The sequence below is a fragment of the Coloeus monedula genome (genome assembly GCF_965178545.1).
Source record: "Coloeus monedula genome assembly, chromosome: 2".
NCBI classification, from domain to species: domain Eukaryota; kingdom Metazoa; phylum Chordata; class Aves; order Passeriformes; family Corvidae; genus Coloeus; species Coloeus monedula.
Window position 1 is genome coordinate 52,894,403 of NC_138782.1, and position 23,346 is coordinate 52,917,748.

The window sequence follows — 23,346 nt, forward strand, 5'->3', positions numbered from 1 at the left end:
AAATTAGTTAGGTCCATAGCTAAATTATCTGGAAAAAATTAAATGAACATTAGCATTTAACTGCAGTGAACATGCAAATGTTGGACATCTGGCAAACATTCATTACACATTTGAAAACTAGAAGTGATCAGCTTGCAAATCTTGTAGATGGTTTGGTATTTCATAATAAAACTTTCTTAAAATGTAAATGTTCAGAATTCTTAAAAAATAATTATTATTTTTACCAAGAGACTTAAACAGTATTAAATTAAATAATCACATAAGTAAATTGAGATGCCCTCAATTTTTTAAGATATTTGCAGTTCTGCATTTAAATCGTGATCATAACACTATCTCATATTTTGAGATTCCCTTAGCCACCCACGTGGGTTCACAGGGTTATTTGCTCATGGTCAGTCAGACAGTGGTATTGTCAGTATGAACAGCGGCTTTATCAAACCTTTGGCTGCATTACATAGTTTTCATGACTATTTCCTTCTTATACAGCCCATTTTCTTTTTGTAAGCAGTTTAGTAATAACACACTGGCATTGTAGTTTATTGAACTAAATGTATCTGTGCCTCTCATCACACACTGGTGTTCGTTGCTTGATTCTTTGCTTACCACACTAAATAGGCTTGCTTATGCTTTTTTTTATAGTTACAAATATATCAGGTAACAATATGTATCATTCTTAATAGCCTTTCATCACTTGACATTTACATCAGTTTTTATATTAATTTTCTGGTAATTGTTGCTTCTTGATTCAAAATACATATTCGACCAAAAGACACATCAAAGTTTTAATCAGGTCTTAAAGAAAACAAATGCTTTCTTCGTAGTACTCTAAAGATGGATTTTAAAAGCTATTTTTAATACAGATACATGTATCCATGACTTTCTGGGCTGCCAGCTCTCTTGCCTTCATCCTTCAGATACCTCCACTCAGTTTATGCATTTTGGCAGCGTTTTCTATCCAATCTTTTGGTCTTGTCAATTACTCCTCTGACCTCCCCCTCTCCTCTCTCCATTAAAAATTAAACTTAGACCTGTTTAGTGTCTAGTTAATAAAAAATGGAACTGACAAGCTGACAAAAGGAAAACTGACAAGCCCGAAAAAAGTTGAAAGGGTGGTCCAAGTGCTTTAAAACTTCAATATTTCATCTGAAGTAAATCACTTGAAAACTTAGATTAGTAACAGTACTGGAGAACACTAACCTTTGAAATGGGAGGCTGCTTATTTTCTCTGCAATTAATTTTAAAAATAAACTGAATAACAGCTATGCATAATTTTAAAATGCTATGGCTACCTTGCAGACAAGTACTGTCAAAGATATGGACATGCACTCTATGTAGCCCAGAAAAAATATGATAGTTGAAGCAAAAAAAAGTACTGTAGTTCTGGTAAAGTTAGTTTATGGTTTCATGATAAATATGTACTTCAGACACCTGCTTGAGGGAAGCCTCAGCTGCAACATACAGAGATTTTTCTGCCATGACAGCAATTCTTAAATGAGAAAAAAAGAACAGAAAGAAAAATATAAAGGCATCTCTCTGTCCAGTTGTCTTCCAAATGAACATGGGAGTCAAAAAGTGAAGCAGATGTGGGAAGATACACTACCATGATGTTTTGCACTAGGAAGTTCTGGTCCATGGTGGTCTTATCCCATTAATAAAGGCTGTCAGATTCTGCACAGTGTCATTGAGAATGCTATTATTACAACAAACTGCAAAGAAAGCAGCTAGTATAGGTAATCTTACATCCTTTTAGACACTGGGAAACCCCTGCTGTGTGGCATCAAGCAGGCCTCTGATTCATCTATGCAGCATTCTATGCAGATTCCATCCATTTTGGTATTACTGAGCTATGATACAACTTGAGCTACAAAAGGATATTCTTATAAGAAAACAACACGGCTCATAATTTCTGCTGTAAAATGAAAGGATGCTGAGGTAAGAAGTTGCTGCTGTGGTTACATAAAGTCACGGAGATGCAGGTGATGTAATTGCCAGTAACAAGCAGCAGCTGCCTGCAGGCTCCTCCATTACCATCAGCAGTGTGAGCTCACCCTGTGCTTAGGTCCAGCCTCAGGGCCAAGCTGTGTGTGCGGCACAGGTCAGTTGTCACACGGATCACTACTCTCTGGGACAGGACTGACTGTGTGGTGAAGTGGCTTTTATCTGTTGAACTAATTTCCTCTGCTAATTTCACCCTACTTTTAACAAGCTAGGCAAGTAGCATTTTTTCATCACGATCTTGTTTGTTTCTTACCTCTTTTGTTAAAAACTCTTGTGGGCGTTTCCATGAATGCACTTTTAAGGATGCTGGCAACCTTATTTTCCCTTCAGGATCGTCAAATCCAGGCTAGATAAAATATACATGAACAAAAATGGACCATTTTTTATTAATTACAGTATTCTATCTTCCATGAGATTTAAAATAATATATTGTTCATGATAATTCACTAAAGGAGCAAAATACCATAAAAAAGAGCTAATAGTATCTACGACTGAACAAAAAGAGCCCAAAGCCCAAACTGAAGATATAGCACAAAAGCCACCTATACTGTCTAGAGAAGTTTATGTAATCTGCACTTTCTAAGAGGTCCATATGAAATGGTTTTTTTTCTTTTCCCCTTTCAGAAAGATCTCAAAAAAACCCTTACATTTTTAAATCAGGTACTCTTCTACCAAGTTATTCTTATGTACTTTTTCTAATTCACTTATTTCTACAGCTTTTTAAGTTGAAGACTGAAAGTGATATCTTAAGTGATATTAAGACAAAAAACCCCCATGTTACATGCATTTAACACTGCTGCAAAAACCAAAGAGAGCTATAATTATACAGCATGAATTAGCCCCTTAGAGAAAGAGGCTCATACAGTTTTCAAACGTGCATTTCTGAAGTGATGCTTATCCTCCATGTGCACAGAAGGCATCAGGATACATGATATCTGTTTACTTGCTAGCAAAATGTAGGATGAGGACATGCCTCTGATAAGTTGTGCTGACTGAGAAACCAATCAGTTACATGGTTAATGCCTTTTATTTGTGCCTGGATTTTAAACAGCTTTTAGGAATATTACACGTTCGTGTGTGTTTCACAGTCCATGATGCACTCTATCTTCTACAGACTAAATAAGAGAGTTACTGGGAACAAAAATCTGTGATACTTTGAGTACTTAATGATTAAAGGAAGGCAAAACAAAATACATCACAAAAACATAAAAACCAAATACAAACCAAAGAATCACAAATAATCTTTTCCCCACATTTTTTATTTATTTGTTTGATCGTGTAAGTTCCTTCAACATAACGATCTGCAACAAACTATTTCAGTACCTGAAGGAAAAAAGATAAACTGGGGGGAAGGGGAGGGAAGGAATGTTTTAGGAATACTTTTTTTTTCTGAAAGCTTAAAGAAAGCTTTGGAGTCTGGACCATACAAAACTGTATTAACAGCTTATATTCTGCTTTCAGAGACATCCAACCCTGACTTCATGGCATAACAGGAAAGGTTAGCACTTAAACACTAGATAAACCAGAGGAGGCAGATGGAATGACACAACACCAGGCAAAGAAACTCTAACAAAAAAACAAACCTGGAAAGATACACCTTTCTTTAGCTAACTAGTACAAAAAATGCTTTGAAGAAGAATATTGTAGGTTTAGCTAAATTTGGCTGAAAAAATCAAGTTTTAACTTATCTTTTATTTAAGGTAGCTATAAGAAGAGACAAGTGCCAAGTCTCAGGGGTTCATGCTCTAAGGACAGGAATCTCAAACACAAGTTCTGCAGGAAGGATGTGGAAGAAATGGGCACAAGAGACAAAGACAAGGTCAAATGCACAATCTCAGGAACACAGTGCACTGCTCTAAGAGAGGGCATTGTGTAGGGGTGCTTGGTAAAAGACTTCCAGTGTTACAAGGAAAGAGATCAGATTGATTTCTTTTCCCACACAAGAAAATAGGACTGTTTATATTTGTGTTCTAAGTGTAGTCAACGGTGCTGGGTGACATTTCTAATTTTGTTTCTAACTGAAATATCCTATACGATCTTGAATTTTGGTTACCTGCTTGGACTGAAAGAGGCCACATTACAGAATACGTCAGATCTATAAATTCATCTGCCATGACTGACATATAATTCCTTTAAACATGTAAAAGGAGCAATGTTTCATATAGTTTGTAGCTGAAGAACTGAAGAGTCCAGTAAAAAACTCAGAATGCCTCTTGTGCTAAAATAGAAGAAAGGTTTTCATATATAGCTATTTTGAAGTTTATGTATCATAATAATGTCTGGTAGACCTAAAATATTAATGCTAGATAAATGTTGAGTACAGCCCAAAGACACCAAATGTGGTAATGGAACAGAAGAAGGACACAAAGGAAAATTATTCACTTGACAAGTTAATGGCAGTATTCGGTATAGAACTTACACCTTCTCTCAAAGTAGTACTTTGGCCCCATAGGATAATAATTTAGTTAAGGATAAGAAAAAAATAGTCTATAAAAATATATGGTAGCATATTTATAGTACACAAGGACATATTCAGAAGAAACATATGAATATGGCAAAATTTGCATATAAAATCGATGATAAAGCAAATGCTAAGTTTAAGAAATTCTTTAAGAAATAAGTTTACTACTACTCTGCATGAAAGACATACATTCTGCAACAATAACCAGTTTGAAGGAGTAAAAACCCATGAGACTTTTAATTCATTCCACAGTTGGAAAACAGGAATTTTTCTGCATCTGGCAGGTGATTACTTTCTGCAAAATGATGATATTCCTTCAAATCATTCTCTACATACAAGAACTGCAGGCAGTATTTCACATATCCAGAAACTGCAGTGTACAAAAAGATGACTTCAACATCCATTTTTGCCATAAAAAAGATGGATGCATCAAACCTTTTGAGTCCACAGAAACTGCAGTGCCCTGAGAAGGGCATGCCCTGACATACTACAACAGTTCAGCTGTTTCCACATCCCCCAGTTTTAGTTATGTTATGAAACAGATTTTGAGGTTGTATTTTTTTTAAACCATTACTATACATACATTAATGCACACAGATATGTTAACAGTTCATTTTAAAAGCAGCAAATAAACAATGCACAGTACTTCTGGTTTATTACTGTAGTTTATCAGGGAACTACTTAAACATACTGAAAATATATTATTGAAAATTAATATATTTATCAGTAACACATTATTTTGAAGTTGTGACAAATACTCTACTGAACACAAGCACAAAAAATGAAGTGAAAATAATATGTGTCACACAACTTACTGAAATTTGACCTTTTCCAGGTTTTTCTTTTCCAGCTTTATCCCATTTTTCTGCATTGATATCTGCATCATTCCATTCTGGCCAAACAGGAAATCCCCACTTCTCATTGGCAGCAGCTACCTTGGCATTCATAGACACCCTAGGAAACACACAGTGGCATAAATAAAAATGAACAGCATATTAGACAAGGGTAGTAGAAAGACTTTTATCTTATTAAATATTATTTTTTAATGTACTGTAATAGAATTTTAGTGGTTTTAACTACATTAACTTTTTTATCACTAAGATAAGCAAACCTAAAGAAGTGCTTGATGTTGTTACTAGGTATAAAACAATAAAATACTTAAATGCATTTATACGAGGAATTCTGCTGAAGTAAATGGGATAGCTGAAGCACAAAACCAGAATTTGAGGACAGTTTCTTCCCTCTTCTTTTCCCCTGCTTCAAGCCACATGGGTCTCCTTCTTTTCCTGTGCCAGTCCTACCATTCTTCACTCAGTTCAACTCACTCACCCATCTGAAGGCTTTCTTTCCTTTTTTCTGAGTTGTTTTCTTTAAATAACCAGAAGGAGCTTGCCATGGAAAAAGATGTCCCTGGGGAGAAGGGCTCTCATTTCTAGGCATCTGTGAGCTGCTAGACCAGCCAGTGCTGTCTCCAGGCAGTTTCATTCTCAGGGCCTCTTGTGCTACCACCACTCTCACTGCCTTCTTTTTGGGTTTCACAACTCTGGCAATAATTTTGCTGAGACTGAAAGAATTTTCACAAGACTAATACACAATGTGTTAATAGCCACAAAGTAACACTAGTGCACCTTCATCTTTCCAGAGCATACAAAGGGCTGAAAAACTGAATTAGCTAGAATATTCACTCATTGTTCCTATGTAAGTGCAACAAAATGTGTGATTACATTCTAAAGTCAAACACAGACTACTTAAATGAGTAGTCTGACTAGAGAAAATGGTGTGTAGCAAGTGACACCTGAAAATACTATTAAGTGCCATCACCCAGAAGGTGGAAGCAGGGACTTGGGGGAATAGAGGCATTACTCAAGTGTAGAGCAATGAAACTACAAAAACAAAAGCTCAGCTGGAGTAGAAATAATCAAAGGATGTTAAGGACAAGGAAAAAAGCTTCCATAAGTATATTGGCAGCAAAAGACAAATAAGGAAGCACATGTCTGCTGCTCAGTGGGGTGGGGAACAACTTGGTGACAAAGAACACGGGAAAGACCAAGATAGTCAACGTCTTTTTGTGTCTTGGGTTTTGTTGGCAAATTTGGCTCTCAGGCCTCCCAGTCCAAGAGTCTATTTACAGAGTCTGTGGGAGTGAAGCATTATCTACAGTAGAGGAAGGAGCTGGGCAGAACTTAAGCCAACTGGACACGCACAGCTCCCTGGGACTAGCTGCAATGTGAGCAAAGGTACTGAGGGGGTTGACTGGAGTCTGATTTGGATCTTGGTAACTACAGTGCTTGGAGACACTTTAAACTCAAACAGACATGGATCTAAGCAAGCTGACGTAAACTGGTCCTGCTTGAGTAGGAGTTTGACTAAATGGCTCCGAGAGGCACCATACAATCAATGTTTTTCTGTAATTCCATAATACTTTAGTTGTTAGCAGTAGTAGGGGCAAAGACATGGATAAAAATAAAGATTTCTCACTGTCTAGACATTAACTACATTCATCCACACTACCAGTAACTCTTAATGGAAGACAGCTGTTAAAATTCAATACCATCTGTGCCTTTTGCTGTGCAAAAACCACCCAAACATAGCTCCTACTTCTCTAACTGAAAGGAAAATGTATTCTGTAGAGCAATACTTGCTTTATTTTTCTCATCTCTGTCACCTCAGTTATCTGTAAATTGACCCTATTATGTTTGATCTTACATTAATGGTACAATATTTTCTCCAGTGTATTCTTGAGGACTCAAATGATGCGTCATTCTGTATTCAATAATATTTTAAAAGCAACTGAAAAACCCTGAACTGTTTATCAGTTTCTATGGATTACCAGGAATGTCTGTATCATTTCCACTTGTTTCAAAGAATCTGTTGCATCTGTACTAACCGAATGCATGAAGAACAATGAAAAACAAAAGGCTGGCTGTATCACAGATTCAACATTTGTGATATTTCAAAACCTGAACACTTCTAACACTGATTTAAATACAACTCCTGGCAGCTTTTTACATATAGTAAAAATAAAAAAAAATTTAAATTCTCATTTTTTGTAGTTTTTTCTTCAGATGAAACATGAATGGCATATGTAGCAATTTTAAATATTTAAGGACTACTCCTAAATTTTTTGTATCTTTTTTCTACTTCTAAATCTGGATTTTCTCTTTTAAATATTTATAGAGAAGCATGGAAATTTCACTTTCTGAGAACAACAATAAAGATATTCTGATGACATTCACAAATAAAATTAATGATAATTGCAATAATTCAGAGAACCATAGAATGGTTTGGGTTGGAAGGGACCTTAGAGATCATCTAGTTCCACCCCTCCTGCCATGAGCAGGGACACCTTCCGCTAGACCATGTTACTCAGAGCCCCTCTTCATTTCTTGCTATAAGATTTCTGAGTGCTTTGGGACAAAAATGGAATAATAAAAAAAAAGCATAATTTTAAAACGCAGCAATGAGATATGGAAGATTTACTTACCATCACACTAAAACAGAAAACGACTTTCCACCACATTTTGACATAACAGAATACCCTCAGCATTAACAATGTGGAAGACATGGAAACAATGCTACCTATGACTGAGATGGCTAAACTAAGTTGTGGAAGTCTAATGCTACTGCATCTCAAAAAGGATCATTCAATACGACCTGGAAAATTCACACATCACTGCAATTTAATTGGTCTCCAAATACTAGTAATAAACAGTAATAAATGAAAAAAGACAGCTGAATTAATTAAAATACTGTATTTTAGTAATGCAATTAAGACATTCCTCTGTTACAAGAATTGAATAATATAACTGTGAGAATTCTTTGAAATGAACTGTAAAACAGAAGGACAATGCAAATTACTGGTATTTTATGCTCAGGCTGGATGGCTTCATTGTGTAACAGTATTTTAAAAGACAACTTACTGGCAGACTTCTTTTTAATCCTGTGCTAAACCCTAAAGGAGAAAAAGGAAGAATAAATTGCCAAATGAAATACCATGAAGTTGGCACTAATTCACCTCTGACCTTTTAAGCAGCTTCTCCAAGAATACTGTTATAATTGATATAGTGCCAACAGGGGAAATAGAAGATGGCAGGATAGACAAGCACAACAGGGAAAATGCAGACGGATTGCAACCTAAGTTTTTCAGACACTTCAGATTTAATAGAGAGACAGAAAACAAGCCCACAAGGTACTGGAAGTGTGCTCTCTCGAGTTAAATACAGCCATTTAGTCTGTAGACATACACACTCCTGCCCTCTGTAAGCAAGATCTTGTCACCTTGGTCAGTGGAGTCTAAGAAGCTAGGAAGCAAATATTTTCTTCCTAAAATAGATAAATCTACCTGTAAATTATCCATGATCAATCCTTACAGAGGGAACCCAGAAACACTGAAGGGAGCCTTCTCGAGAATTACAGAAATATTAGCAGTTACTTTCAGAACAGCATGGCTACTCCAACCTTCCTTTCCCAGTACACATGTCATTCTGGATCATCAGACAATAATAATTTCATGACTCCATGCAGGTTTTTTTAGAATCCAGGAAGACACTAAGAGGCAGTAAAAAAAAGTGTCCCTTTCTGTGGATTGTTTGAACATCCAGGAAAAGAATAACTTCTGTCCTCAGTAAAAGCTTTTATATCAGGAAAAAGAGGGCAAAGAACAAACAGATGGTTCAACTTTTTCTCCAAATCTGCCCTGCAGGGAAGCTACTTAAGTTTTTCTCTAATCTCTTCCAACCTCAAAGACAAAAGGCTCCTTTGAAGACCTTATTTATAGCAGAAAGTTCTTTTAAATTATAACCACTGAAATGATTTTTAAAAAGTAGCATCTGAATATCTTAGAACTGCAGAGCAGAAACCATGGTAACACTCAAGTTCATAAGAATCTCTAAAGGATAAGAGAAAGTTTGGCACTCTGTGGCAAAATGATTTGCTCTTTTTCTTCATACCTAGTGCCATTCTTCAGAACAAACAGAGTAGTCACAATCAGATGATTTAATAAGCAGCTAATAAGGTGATACAGCTTTCTCATTATTATTAGAATAGTCAGCAGCAATTACAAAATAAAACCAAAATATGAATGTTTACAATACCTTACCATTAGTCTTATCATGGATACTGCAGCCAAAACTTATAGGATTCTCTGCAGAAGCAAAATACTCCAGTCTATGTACTCAGAGCTCTTTGGGGAGATTCAAGTCACAGATGCAGTTCAGGTATGATGAGCAGAACAAATAATTGTAAACCATCTATGTTGCAATCATAGTTGCTTACAAAGCCTATGACAATATGTTTTACTGTCATTTCACTTTTGTGTTCTGGGGTAGGATTTCTTCCTCAAAAAGCACAGAGTGCTTTCTGTGTGAAGCAAGATCAAACTGTAGAAAATTAAAGTGAAGATAGAAAGAAAAGATGAACACCAACTGATTATTCTTTATAGACATATTACTTTTAAAAGGGTCTGTAATTTAGATCACTGCTTTCAAGTGTGATATTCTCATTTCTAAACATAGCTGATGTCCTTAGAGGTGTCAGACAAACTACTAATAGAGCTCAGTAACTTGTCTAGAATGAGCCTGTTTTGAAGACACACACTTTTGCTAAGAGAGATGGTCTCCTAGCCTCACATTTAGCTTTGCCAGCTAGAAGTCCACGTGTTTTCTTATTTTTGTTTGCCTCCATATTAATGGAAACCAAGTTGTTACCTCCTGGTTTACCTTCCAGATTCTAGGAGGGGGAAGAAAAACCCTATATGCCAAATCCCTTGTGCAAATTGTACACAGTAGTGTGCCTTGGACATTACTTAAAAGAAAAATTAATAGAAAAAAGTGGTCTAGAAGCATTGTAGGTTTTAAAACTAATTTTTTGTTTGTTCTCTTTGTTTTCAGCCTGATTCCATTTGTTGCCCTACAAATATTGTCTGAATTTTTGTCCTTGTTATTTTAGAATTCCAGCTAAAATTGAGTATCTTTTGCTGTTTTGAACAATTAATTTCAACTAAACCATTTTGCTGTATAAAAACTTGAAGTCAGAAATTAAATATAAAACACAGAATTGAGTAATAGACTTGTGTCATAGGTTAGGGGAAAAAAAGGAAAATGCATTAAAAAGACTGGTGACAAATAGACTGATAAGCAACTGAATAGTTAATATACATCACAATGGATTTGGTTTAGCTTGTATGACTAAATCTATGTAAAGAAAAAAAATATTTTTTCGTGTGTTTTTGGAGGAATTACTGTAAAATTCAACCTTCATTCTTATGGCAAGCTCATGCACACTGTTAGAATTTTGGACCCTTATCCTTCTATTTTTGCATTCCAAGAAGAATAGTTTTTATTGCACAAACTATCATTTGTAAACTGCTTAAAGATAGAAGTAAAACCAGCCGATGCTATATACTTGAGAAAAAATATCATGGATGTGCTGCTTTCAAACAGCAGCCCAAAACCCTGTAGCCTGAAAGAGCAATTCCAGAAAACTCAGCTTACCATTTTCAGTGCTGAGAGACAGCTGTAGTGAAAATTCTCTGCTCCTGATTTGGAGCCAAAGATCTGCTATAAAAAAGCTTTGAATATAGATGGATAAAAAATACTATTTTACTTATTTGAAAAATATTCTTCACAATGGAAGGTATCAGATTGCCCAAAGGTCATTAATTTGACAGTCTTTCATGTTCTACCACACTGGAGGTCACTTAGACCTTTAAAAGACATCCTTCAAATTTTATTTTTTTAAATTACATTCTCAAGAGTGGAACATTGAAAATTAATTCCAAGAGATGCCTGCCAAGGCAGAAACACTACAGTATCTAGCTCTTAAGTGAGCACTTTTAACCTACAAAACCAAAAATAGTCTATAGAGGTGGGCTTTATGTCCAGTTTTACAGGTGAAAATATGATATACCAATACCTAGGTAATGTCATAGCAAGAGCCTGGAAAGAGGAGCATCTTTTCTGGTGATTTTCAGGTGTTAATCTCAGCCAAAAGAAGTGATCTCTGACTGAATCTTCCAAAATGCTTAGGCTGACTCTGAGTTGTGCTCCAGGTGGGATTGTGAGCTGGTCCAAATCCTTTAGGTTAATTGGTTTCAAAAGGTGGCGGTGACAGGCCAAGTGAACAGACTGCCATAGACAACAAGGGGTTCAAGCCGCATCTTGCAGTTCTCCAAGAAGTCACAGATTTGAAAGCAACTAACATCTACATCCAATTTGCAGATCAAATTTCTGTCTGATCAATGTGCTCTTCTTCCAACTAGCAGCAAATGACTAGGGGTTATAAGGTTATAAGATGACCTTATATTCAGCTGTAAGAATGCTGAGAAGATTGCAGCCCATCTTTTGACACTAAAGTTTGATACTCAAGTATATCTGAAGAATATGAACTGCAATTTGCTCGTTTATTCGGCATTGCCTCTTTGGTGGCTTCTGTGAAAACTTCTTGTGCCTTCTGTATGGCACCTGAACAATTAACTAAGAGCTAAAAGTCTCTGCATGGCAGAGCATGCCAGTACTTCTGTGGATTTAGGCCAACTCATTTAAAAAGCAATTTGCATGCATTGTTAAGAAAACCAGGAAATCCCATTTTTTCTGTGGTGGTTACAGAGAGTTCACAGAAGATAAAGACCATCCTGCTTAAGTAGATGAATAATCCCTGGCAAACAGAATCTCTGACATGATACTTTAAGAACACTTTCTAGTTTCAGAGCACAATTATTAGTATTTTTATTTTCACAGCACTTTTTCTGCTATGCAGTTCTGCTGAAAGCTGCTTTTCTCCATTACACTGTTCATTACACTGCTCATCATAATAGAAGGCAAAACTCCTCTTGCACGGTCTGATTGTACAATCTCCAACCAAGGGCTCATGGAATGTTTGCCTGCAAGATCCTCTGATAGTGCTCTGAGTTTCATGGAAAGAAAAAACCTAAAACCAAGATCAGTAGGGAGTACAGTATTTAGTGTGATATTGCCACTAGTATATTAATTAATATTTTCATGCCCATGAGTCCATGAAGTTTGAAATCTACAGATCAAATAGGCTGAGTTCTCAAGGGTTCATTGTTTTAATTAGAATTAACTAGGAAAATTAATTTGAATACATAATTCTCTAATTAACATGTAATCTAGTTAATAAAAAATTAAACTTATTGGTCATCTTATATGCTATTCTAGTACGCTTGTCATATTTACCTGGGGAAAAAAAAACATTATCTCAGCACACAGCATGAAACTAAAAAGAGTGTTAAGGCAGAAGGGAAAAAAAGGTACCAACAAATTGACTATGTAAAGTTGTACTGTGACCAATAGGTAAAGCTTTGTAAAGGGAAGGCCTGGTAAAATCATGGCTCCGGCCTGTTACTTGGCCTAAGCAGAAATGGGCTGTGGGAGAGTGACTCAGCTAGAACAGAGGAAGTGAGGAATGCTGCGGGAATGCCTCGTGCCTGCACCGTGGTGTGTGGTGGTTGGTAAAATTGGGTTTGTTGTGCCTTAAAACGATGTAAACTAACAACTGACTAACGGCATAAAAAGGCTGGGTTTTTGTAAGTAAAGGTCCTCCTTTGTGCCTGCCTGGGGACTCCTCACTGCTCCCTAGTGTTACATTGTACTGCGTTTACACACTGAAAAATTTCAATTAATGAAGCACAGGTGCTGAAAGCAAGAGCTTCATCTTTGTGGTCAAAAATTCTTGGGCTAATTTAGAAATACTAACAAAATTACCGCCCTCAGAAATATGAGTTACTTAGAAACAAATAGAAATACAATAAAAAACAATAAATGAAAAGTGGTTCTTTCATGGTTAAGAAAGACAATGCAAACTCTTTAGGAACGTCTCTAGCTTTAGTTAGGTTAGAATTTAGGTATTAGTACCATAGTACAGTAATAGAGCTTGGAGATGGTCATTGATGCAATAACTAACTTCTGAAGAGCAATCATGAACCAAAGTATTTCACCCAAATTGAACCTAAGATCACAACACATTTATTCACTAACACTGCTACATCTGAGGAAAGTATATATGTGCAGAATGGTACCAGTTGCTCAGTGTTTCAGAAGGTTAACTTTCAAGGTACATGGACACTTTTCCCTTCAGTTCTGCAGCTGGATGTCCTGGAATCCTGGGCCATTATAGATTTATGTTGTGCCTGAATTATTTGAGAGACCAGGAAATGCCCTCAAAAAGGCTCCAGACAGCCATTCAAATAAAAATAATTGTTTATCTTTGGATTGCAATTAACAGCATGCTAAATGAGACAAAGCATCCTCAGGTTTGTTAGAAAAGTAGCTGCAAACTGGAGATGAACAACTGCTGTAGCTCAAGATACACCACTTCCAGAGTCATGTGAAGCCTTAACTGGCTTTGGTTAGAAAGGATCTGAACTGAGCTGTTTGAGATAGAAGAGCCTCCCAACTCACCAAAAATCAGCTTTGTAGTAAGAGTATAAAGTCTTGTAATATGTAAGTTACAATTGTAATGGAGCTTATGAATGCAGTGAAGGTTTAAATGAAACTTTTCCTTTAGAAGTCCAGTGAGTGGCTGGTTTGGTTAGGATTGAAGTAAATTTCTTCAGAGGAGCTTGTAGGGGGGCTATGTTTTAGATTTCTGATGGAAACAGTGTCGATAACACAGCAATATTTCAATTATTGCTGAGCAATGAATACACAGAGTCAAGGCCTTTTCTACTTCTCACATGGCTCTGCCAGCACATAGGCAACAGGTGCACAAGAAGGGACCAGAGGGGATACAGCCTGGACACCTGACCCCAACTGACCAAAGAGACTTCCCTTGCCATATGTTGTCATGCTGAACAATAAAATCTGGGGGAAGAAGGAGGAAGTGAAAAACGATTGGAGTGATGACATTTGTCTTCCCAAGTCACATGTGATGGAGCCCTGCTTTCCTGGTGATGGTTGCACACCTGCCTGCCCATGGGAAGCAGTGAATGCATTCCTTTTTTTTTGCTTTGCTGTTTACCTATTAAGCTGTCTTTATCTCAATCCACAAGTTTTTGCATTTTTACCCAGATTCCTTCCCTCATCCTGCGGGGGAGGAGCTAGCAAGCAGCTTTGTGGGGCAGAGCTGCCAGATGGGGGTAAACTGAGACACTTGAAACTAATTGTATTTTTAAAGACAGCCCAGTTTCCAATAAATGGGGCAGAATTAACCATAACATGGGTACACCTAATCCAAAAATTGCAAAATCAGGGCTGCTATCCTCAATGTCTTTTGTCCAAAATGTTCACTCTGTTTCAAGTCTCTACCAAAAGTTAGTTATAACCACCAAGCCATACTCATCTCTGACTGTAGCTCATGCACAGCCAAAAGCAAGCATAAGCACCTACATACGAATGTAACTAGCTTTTACAATAATACAGCAACCCTTCTCTCAAATAAAACATGTTGCAACATATGTTGCAAGTCAAAGATGTACCACTGGGCTACCCCCTTTGACCACAAACAGGAGGACAGGAGTACTGAGTGAGAGACTGGGTGAACTGTAGCCCAACATCGTCTCAAACAATACTGCAATTGAAAATCTGCAAAGAGTATAAAGGCATATCTAGTATATTTGTAAAATACTTTGCCAGTCTCTACGTATTTTTAATAATAGTGCTCAAGCACTTCCCGAGCTTGATGCAGTTGCTATGCATTTATATAATCTTCAGTGGGTTTCTTTTCTGCAGCCTTGTTCCCTGATTCCATGTAAATTTTTACTGCCCATTAAAACTTACATTAACCAACGTGAGATGTCCAGCACAACACTAAAAGCAGCTTCAAGTTCAACTACCATACTCTTATCCACGAGTCATTAGTTCTTACCATTCTCAAACTTCAGCCTATCTAACAAAGCCAAAACATCAAAAAAATAATCTGGTCAGTCTATATTCTCTAAACCACCAAACCTTAGGTATACTTATCTAAAGAACACATGCTGGCAGTGGATAAAACCTCAGTCACAAGCCATGGCTGAAACCTTACCGTAGGCATATGGGAACTGAAGAATGAACTAGCAATGCCACTGTTTTTTTCTGCTTTTATCGTCCTATCCTTTAATCTTAATAACAAACATTTGGTAATCCTAGGCTTTGGTGCAGCAACATGCTACTCATTGCAATCAACCTCGCACATAGCTAAACTTAAAAAATTTCTTTCAGCCACTCCAGCCTTTAGCCTGTTTCTGCTAGTCCTTGAGGATACATCAGCAGTAAATATTGCTCTTAGTTACTGAGCTCTCTAAAAAGAACTCCAGCACTGCTCTGACCTTCCCCTATATGCATTGGTGACTGCTGTCTGTGCCAGAATTACCCCTAAATCACTTGCCTCTCTTGGCATCAACCATTAACTCCTCACTTTTGTCCCTAATAGCCCAAACCCTAATTGAGATAGATGCTGATGGCTTAAGTTTAATTCAGAAGATTGGGCTTGATGGCATAGAGCTTCATCAAATTAATTTGAAAAGCATTTTAATTCATTACCCATTCTTACTAGCCAGAATCTTTCAGTGCTGCCAAAGACATCAATTTCTATTCACCATGGCTGTTGAAACCTGGGAAGGATCAGATTCTCTGTAGCCTCTAATGGTGCAATTAAGAAAAGCTATAAGGCAGCAGTTCTTTTGAGCTCTTCAGCCTGTCATGCCTAGCAGCTGCCTAGCTCCTAAAGTGAATTGCTACCTAATTAGAAAGCAATAATGAAGAGAGACCCAATGGAGTATCCTGCAAAGACCCAAGGGAAGTCTGGCTAGCAAGTCCAAAGGAATTTTCCTGCCTTTCTCCATATGCTTCTGAGGTCCCACTCCAACAATGCAATATATCCACCAATAATCCTGATTGATTTTCCACAGTGCAGATGTACTGTACTGACTGTTCTAAACACTTGTAGGGGAAAAAAGGAGCTTGATTTCACTAGAAATCAAGAAAAGCGGTTTTAAGGTGATCAAAATATATTGCACAGATGTTTGTACACATTACTCTCAGAGGATTTCTGCACTAATTTTATCCATAACAGATGAAATTATACACTGTAATTCTTTTTGGTAAGCACTGACAGCTTTCAGGATTTAAAAAAAAAAAACAAACACAAACCAGCCATTTTCTTTTTCATATTACTTATACTTCTAGTTAGTATTTTGATCATTAGAGACATAAAAACAAGTCGCATTTACTATCAGAAAGACAGTATTAGTCAAAAGACAAGGTATTTTTAACATTTTTATGCAGCTTGCAACTGCAAATTTCATTCTAAAACAAACCAGAAAATCTATCTTGCAATTACCACAGAGTACTAAACTTACAAGGCAACATTTTCTCAGGCAGCCTGCAAACATCCACTTCTCTTTCAAATACAGGGATAGCTAGGTTACTTAGGTTCTCATAGATTTACACAAAATTTTTACTGTTGCCTCTGTCTCATAAACATCCCAAACAAACTGAGTAACAGAATGAACACAAACAGATATCAAAGACAATCATAGAATCAGAGAATATTCTGAGTGGGATTCCACTAGGATCATCAAAGCCCAACTCCTGGCCCTGCACAGGACACACCAAGAGTCACACCTTGTCAATGTGCCTGAGAGCATTGTCCAAACGCTTCTTGAACTCTGTCAGGCTCGGTGCTGTGACCAGTTCCCTGGGGAGCCTGTTCCAGTCCCCAACCACCCTCTGGGTGAAGAACCTTTTCCTGATATCCAGTGTAAACCTCTCCTGACAAAGATTCATGTGATTCCCTCAGGTCCTGTCATGAGTCACCAGACTGGAGATCAGTGCCTGCCCCTCCTCTTCCCCTTGTGAGGAAGCTGCAGACTGCAATGTCTCTCCTCAGTCTCCTCCAGGCTGAACAAACCAAGTGACCTCAGCCATTCCTCATATGGCTTCTCCTCACAGGTGGCCCTCCGCACCCTTGTATTCATATTCAATGTGCCATTGACCAGGACTCCCAGGTCCATTTCTGAGGGACTGCTCTCCAGCATCTCATTCCCCAGTCTGTCCCTACATCCAGGGTTGTCCCATCCCAGGTGCAGAATCTGGCAGTGGTCTTTGTTAAACTTCATGTGGTTGGTGATTACCCATCTCTCTATTTTGTTGAGGTCTCTCTGCAGGGCCTCTCTGTCTCTGAGGGAGTCAACAGCTTCTCACAATTCTACATCATCTGTGAACTTGCTTAGTGTCCCTTCCAGTCCTGAGTCCAAGTTGTTTGTAAAGATATTGAAGAACACAGGGCCAAGGATGGAGCCCTGTGGAACCCCACTAGTGACAGGTCCCCCAGTCTGATGTCACCCCATTCACTATCACCCTTCATGCCTGACCCATGAGCCAGTTGCTCACCCATCCATGATGTGTTTATCCAACTGTGTGCTGGACATTTTGTCCAGAAGGATCCTGTGAAAGATAGTATCAAAAAGCTTTACTGAAATCCAAATATCTAATAAGTAATTGTCATATCTCCCATGAACACAGCTGCAATCTCACAGTATATGTGTAAGATTTACTTCTAATTCCCACAACCCATTAAAAAAAGACTCGGTAAATTGCCTTTGATAAAACATTTACAATCATTACCAACACTTGCCCAGTATTAGGAGAAAATAATTACCTGAGGAAACATAGAGCATTCTGTTCAACACAGGGTTTACCAAACAAAATGAGGAATGAATCACAGAATTACACAATTAAGTTGCTTTATCACCATGTTCAGCAGTTTTTCTCAACAATTATAAACAGCATCAGTATGAGTCATTTTATCCCAGAGAAGACTCCTGCAGAACCAGCTCAATACTCTTCTGATTGTTCTTGACGACAACACATATTAAGCCTTATACCAGAAAATTAAACGTTCTCTGCATTTGGGTCTAAAACTGTACTTTCTAGTAAATGAATGATGTTTGTACTTTGTTCTTGTAGTCCAAGATTACATCTGTATTACATCTTTACTGTAATACAGATTTTCCTCATTATACAGCATCTTTCCATTTCCAAATAAAGAAATAACATATCTATTTGTCTGCTATCAATTGCATTCTCACCATTCTGACATCACAAATCCTTTGACGAAGGGGAAAGCAGTCTAGGAACATTGTGAAAAATTGAAAAATGACGTACAGCCTCCATTTTGCATAAAACACCACATTCTGTAGTTCCAAGTTTTGACCATAAGCCTAATCCAAAGAAAAAGCTCCCTATAAACTTTAGGAGGCTGTAGATCAAGACTTGAACTGCCTAGTTGCTTGTTCTCTCCCACAGAAATTCTGTAGTTTATTGCAGCGGTCTCCAAAGCAGGCAGTGCACAGAAGGAAAAAAAAAATATTAGCTCTTTAGTAGTGCATGTGTAGAACTGATAAAGGAATAAATACACATATATTGGCACTCAAAAACTTTCTACTAATTGGGATGTGCAATAAAAAAGTTTGGAGACCATTGGCATATAGCATGACTAAAGAAAAGAAGAATCTTTCAATGTTTCAGTCCTTTCAGAGGGACTAAGAGAGGTAAAATATCTTTCTGATTCTGAGTTTGGCATATAAATTCCAATCCATCTAGGAAACAAGGGCAAGAAAGAAGAAAGGCTATTCAAGATGTTAGAAGTGTTTCCAAGGGAAAACTTCTAGTCCCACTGTGTTCAGTTCCCAACTACCAACAATTTTCACTGAATTCTGCAACACTGGATTTTCGCACAGATCTTTGATAAGAGGGTACTAAGATGCATGTGGGTTTTCAGTAGGACGAAGATCTTACTGAGACTAAATACTGTAGTAGAATAGAGCATTTAATCAACTCAAAACTAACAGTAAAACAATTTGACTGAAAGTATAACAAGTGCTGAAATCCATTTTTCAGCTATTTTATAGCACCATTCTCTGCAGCTTCAAGAGAAAACAGGGCTACTTTTTCAGTAAAATTTTTGTTTCAAGACAAAAATTATGTACACAAAAATTTAATAAACTGTAAATAGCCTTCCTCGATTTAAATTAATTATCTACAATTCAACAGATGCTACAGGAAAATCCTTCCTGACAATTTAGTGAAGACCTATCAGGTCATTTGCTGAACTTAGAAAGACAAGCATTGACCTAAACCAACATTTTTTCATCCATTCCTCCAAAAGGCTTAAATAATATTTCAGAATGACCAAAAAAAAAAAAAAAAAAGAGTAGGGATAGGTTCGTCAGGAAATTAGCATCAGAGCTGGTGTAACTTTAGCATTTTTTGTGTCACAGATTTCTTGTTTTCCCCTCTTACACTACCAGCATTTCTGATAACATAAATACTAATTGATTCAAATACAAATGGAGACAGTTCTGTATACTAAGAGCTGTTCCATCAACTAAGATTCTTCTCTTTTTTTTAAGTCACATCAACTCTCGATATGCCTGAATACTACTGAGGACATTAGGATGTCATATGGAAATGTATACGGCACTGAAAGATGTAGATGCTTACTACTGAGAGTTACCCCTGTTTACAACAGGGGCACTCTGCATCACAATGGTTTATCACAAGATAAACACAAAAGATATGCTACAGTTATAACAAAAGCTATAGGCTTAATGAAAAAAACAACAATACAAACTATTTATTCTGTGTTATCATGGCTCTGCATTGCAATCCGGTTATTGTAACATGTCACTAGACCACAGAAGAAGCAAATCACTAAGCCACCACTAGGATATCTACAAGCTACTCTGCCTTATGTAAAATAATTTTCCTTTATTTTCTCTGACAGCTAAAAACCAAAAATTGTCCCTGGTAGCTTAAACATCATTAGAAGAAGTTTGATTAACTGTTTGAAGCAATAAATATGAAGGACAGCATGGCCAAAACAGCATCAACAAATTTACTAAGCAAAGGTTGCAGTGGGGAGAAGGAACTAGATACTGGCAGCCTGCACCAGAAAAGTTAGCAAAATGGGAATCAAGGTGTGAAATATAAACATGAAAATACGAAATAAGAAACTACTGTGTAATAAAGGCTGTGTAGCTAGATATGAAATAAGCACAAAGAGGCATTTGAGACTGATTTCAGGAGAGAAATAAGTAAAACCTTTATTTATGGCAGAAAAAATAAAGAAGAAAAGGCCATAAGCACATACATCAGATACCTTTTTCATTTGAATTCTGACAGTGCCATGCATTCAGGCTTACATTAGGATGAGAAAGCTGCTGACACCATAGAAACAGAACTCACAAGTCAAAACAGTGACAGTGAATGTCAATGTACTCTATTTATTTGTCTTTGCAAGAAGAAATAGACATTTACACAGAAATATACAAATTCACACTAAACATCCAGCAAACAGCAAATAATTTAAAAATAACTGAAGAGATGCTACTTACACAGAAATGTTTATGAAATTACCAGGAAGAATTCTTTTTTTAATAATATTTTCTTCCCTCCGATTCTTTACAACATAAAGCAAACATTCCAAGCACTTGGAATTGTCTTTCCCTTCTGTAAGTGACACTGATGGGCTATAAGAGTCATTAATCATTTTGCCCCCGAAACTGCAGCTAGTTTAGCTGCTCTACCTGGTTAAAATACAGAGCCGTCACTCCCAAAATTATTGTCCAGGTTCCAGCTTCGTGGTTCTTTTAAACCCCAAACCACTTCAGCGAGCTGTTAACTTCTGACAGCTCCCGAGCAGCAGCTGAAGGCTTCGTCGCCCTTGCTGTGCTCAAGGTCCGAGGTCTGTCTGCCAGACCAGGGGTGCTCCAAGACACGCACGGCACCGGCGGGGAAGGATAGCGCTACCACACAGGAGCGCCCCAAGGACCACAGCAGCGAGGGACTACAACTTCCACACGGGCTGGGCCTCCAAACAAGCAAAACCCCAAGAACAACCAAATCCCCCCTCGTCTTTAGAAACCACTTTTAACGAAGCACCCACACGAGCAAGAGAACTTTCTTAGCACAAGTTGTTTCCCGCACAGAGTTTACGGCCGGTGCCTCGGCGACAGGGCCGCCACACACAGGTGCCCTGCCGACCTCGACGGCCGCCCCGGCCGAGGCAGGGAAGCCTCGGGGAAAGGTCCCAGCCGGCCCCGGAGGCGGCCGCAGCAGCCCAAGCCGGGCGGTGTCTCCCGGCGCGCCCACCCTCCCTCTCTCCCAGGGCTCTCACGTTTTGGATGAGGCGCTGGTGCGGCTGGAGAGCTCCTTCTTCTTGCCCCCCTTGGCGGCCATGGCCGCGGGTCGCTGCCGCCGCGTCCGCCGCGTTGCCAGGCGACCCCGAGGGCCGCGCCGCTGTCCCGGTGCCGCGGGAGGGGCCGCGCGGGCCGGTGACGGGCGAGGGGCGGAGGGGCCGGGCCCGGCCCCAGCCCGGACACGGCCCTCGGCACCCGCTGCGTTTTTGGGGAGCCAAAGAAATGGCGTGAAGTGCCTCTGAGGGCAGGATTTTGCTTCGAAGGTAACAGGTATTTTCTGCGGCAGCGTCAGGAAGATGTCCAAAGAACGTAGTTTGTCTTCTTGCCGGCGGTAATCAGTTGTGAGAAGCCGTCGACTCGTCGAAGGCAGAGAGGCCCTGCAGAGAGACCTGGACAAGTGAAGGGAGTGGGCAATCACCACTTGTGTAAGTTTGACCAAGACCAGCGCTGGATTCTGCGCCTGGGACGGAGCAACCCTGGATGTACGGACAGACTGGGAAACAGGCTGGACAGCAGCACTGCAGAAAGGGACTTGGGGGGCTTGGTCAATGGCAACTTGAATATGAGTCAGCTCTGCCCTGGCAGCCTAGAGAAATTGTAGAACTAGACTATGCAAGTCTTTATTTTCCTTTTTAATTTCAAATTGAGGCAACTAATTAATTCCTGATATGAAGCCTGTGATTACCAAAGTGAATGCAGTTCCACCAAGGTCAGATAAAATTAGCATTAATCTGCTGGGTTTTAATTCAGCAGACAGTTGACTTTAACTTAGGTTTATAAGCAGACTTTTTTCAGGTACATTCTAGAGACTGCATTATTGCCAACAGCTCCTATTTCTAACTCTTAACCTATTTGCTGTTTCCCAGTCTGTAATGATGAAAAATCCTTGGTAAAACAGAATATACTTCTTCATTTATTCTTATTCAAGCTAAGACTTTTTCAAATATAAAAATCAATGAAAATCAATTTGTCACATCAGGGAGGGCATGAGTAGATGAAAAATAGGAAAAATATGCAGATGTTGCTACATCTAGAGGCTTATTTTAGACAAATGTCAGATCTTGATTTATATCAAGATGACAGGTGGCCAGATATACCCTCATAAATTTCAAAGTGGAGAATTCTTCTACATCTTGGCATTTCCTTCAGCATTATGTCCAACAGCATCTGTTTTAAATAAGGTACTTAGGGACACTTCTCACTTGAAAGCCAAATAAACATTTCAATTTTATTTATTTCTTTCCAAACTGAACAGCTGATCTTCTCTTCATTCAGTTATGCTATCAAATATTGATTAGGGCAAACAGATAAAAAATAGCAGAGACAGAGGTGAGTTCAAACATCTGGCTACACCTCTTCAATACCAGCACAGGGCTGCTCACCTCCACACTTTGCTGCATGTTGATGCCATCTCGTAGACTGGGGACAGGATTCAGTTTGTGACCCAGAATGCAGATAAAAGCACCATGGAAATTACAGACTTTCTATTTCTCCAAATCCCCTTTCCTTTCCTATACTTACTGGACAGAGAAAATAGTATGGAAAAGTATCTATTAAACATATGTATACATGTAAGAGGCACTTGTAAAAGTTTTCATAGTAGGAAAATTTCCTTGATCCCACTGCAGATGACCAATGAGGTTTGCAGCATCCCAGCAAATAAAACTTTCAGAATACATTTATGTGAAAGACAACAAAAGCAACTGAAATTTGAGTGCCTGGATCTGTAAGCATTTTTGGGTGGTAGAGG

At 38.3% G+C, this 23,346-nt stretch overlaps 1 protein-coding gene across 1 annotated transcript in view; it reads right to left on the reverse strand.

Annotated features, from left to right (window-relative positions):
* Positions 1-21,636, reverse strand: part of ADGB (androglobin) — a gene marked incomplete at both ends in the record, with an annotated part of 105,675 nt that extends 84,039 nt beyond the window's left edge. The window contains 3 exons of the mRNA XM_082276744.1: positions 2,252-2,344; positions 5,275-5,413; positions 21,575-21,636. Coding sequence (XP_082132870.1) covers positions 2,252-2,344; positions 5,275-5,413; positions 21,575-21,636 — 294 coding nt within the window. The remainder of the gene's footprint in view (positions 1-2,251; positions 2,345-5,274; positions 5,414-21,574) is intronic.
* Positions 21,637-23,346: the final 1,710 nt, after the last annotated feature.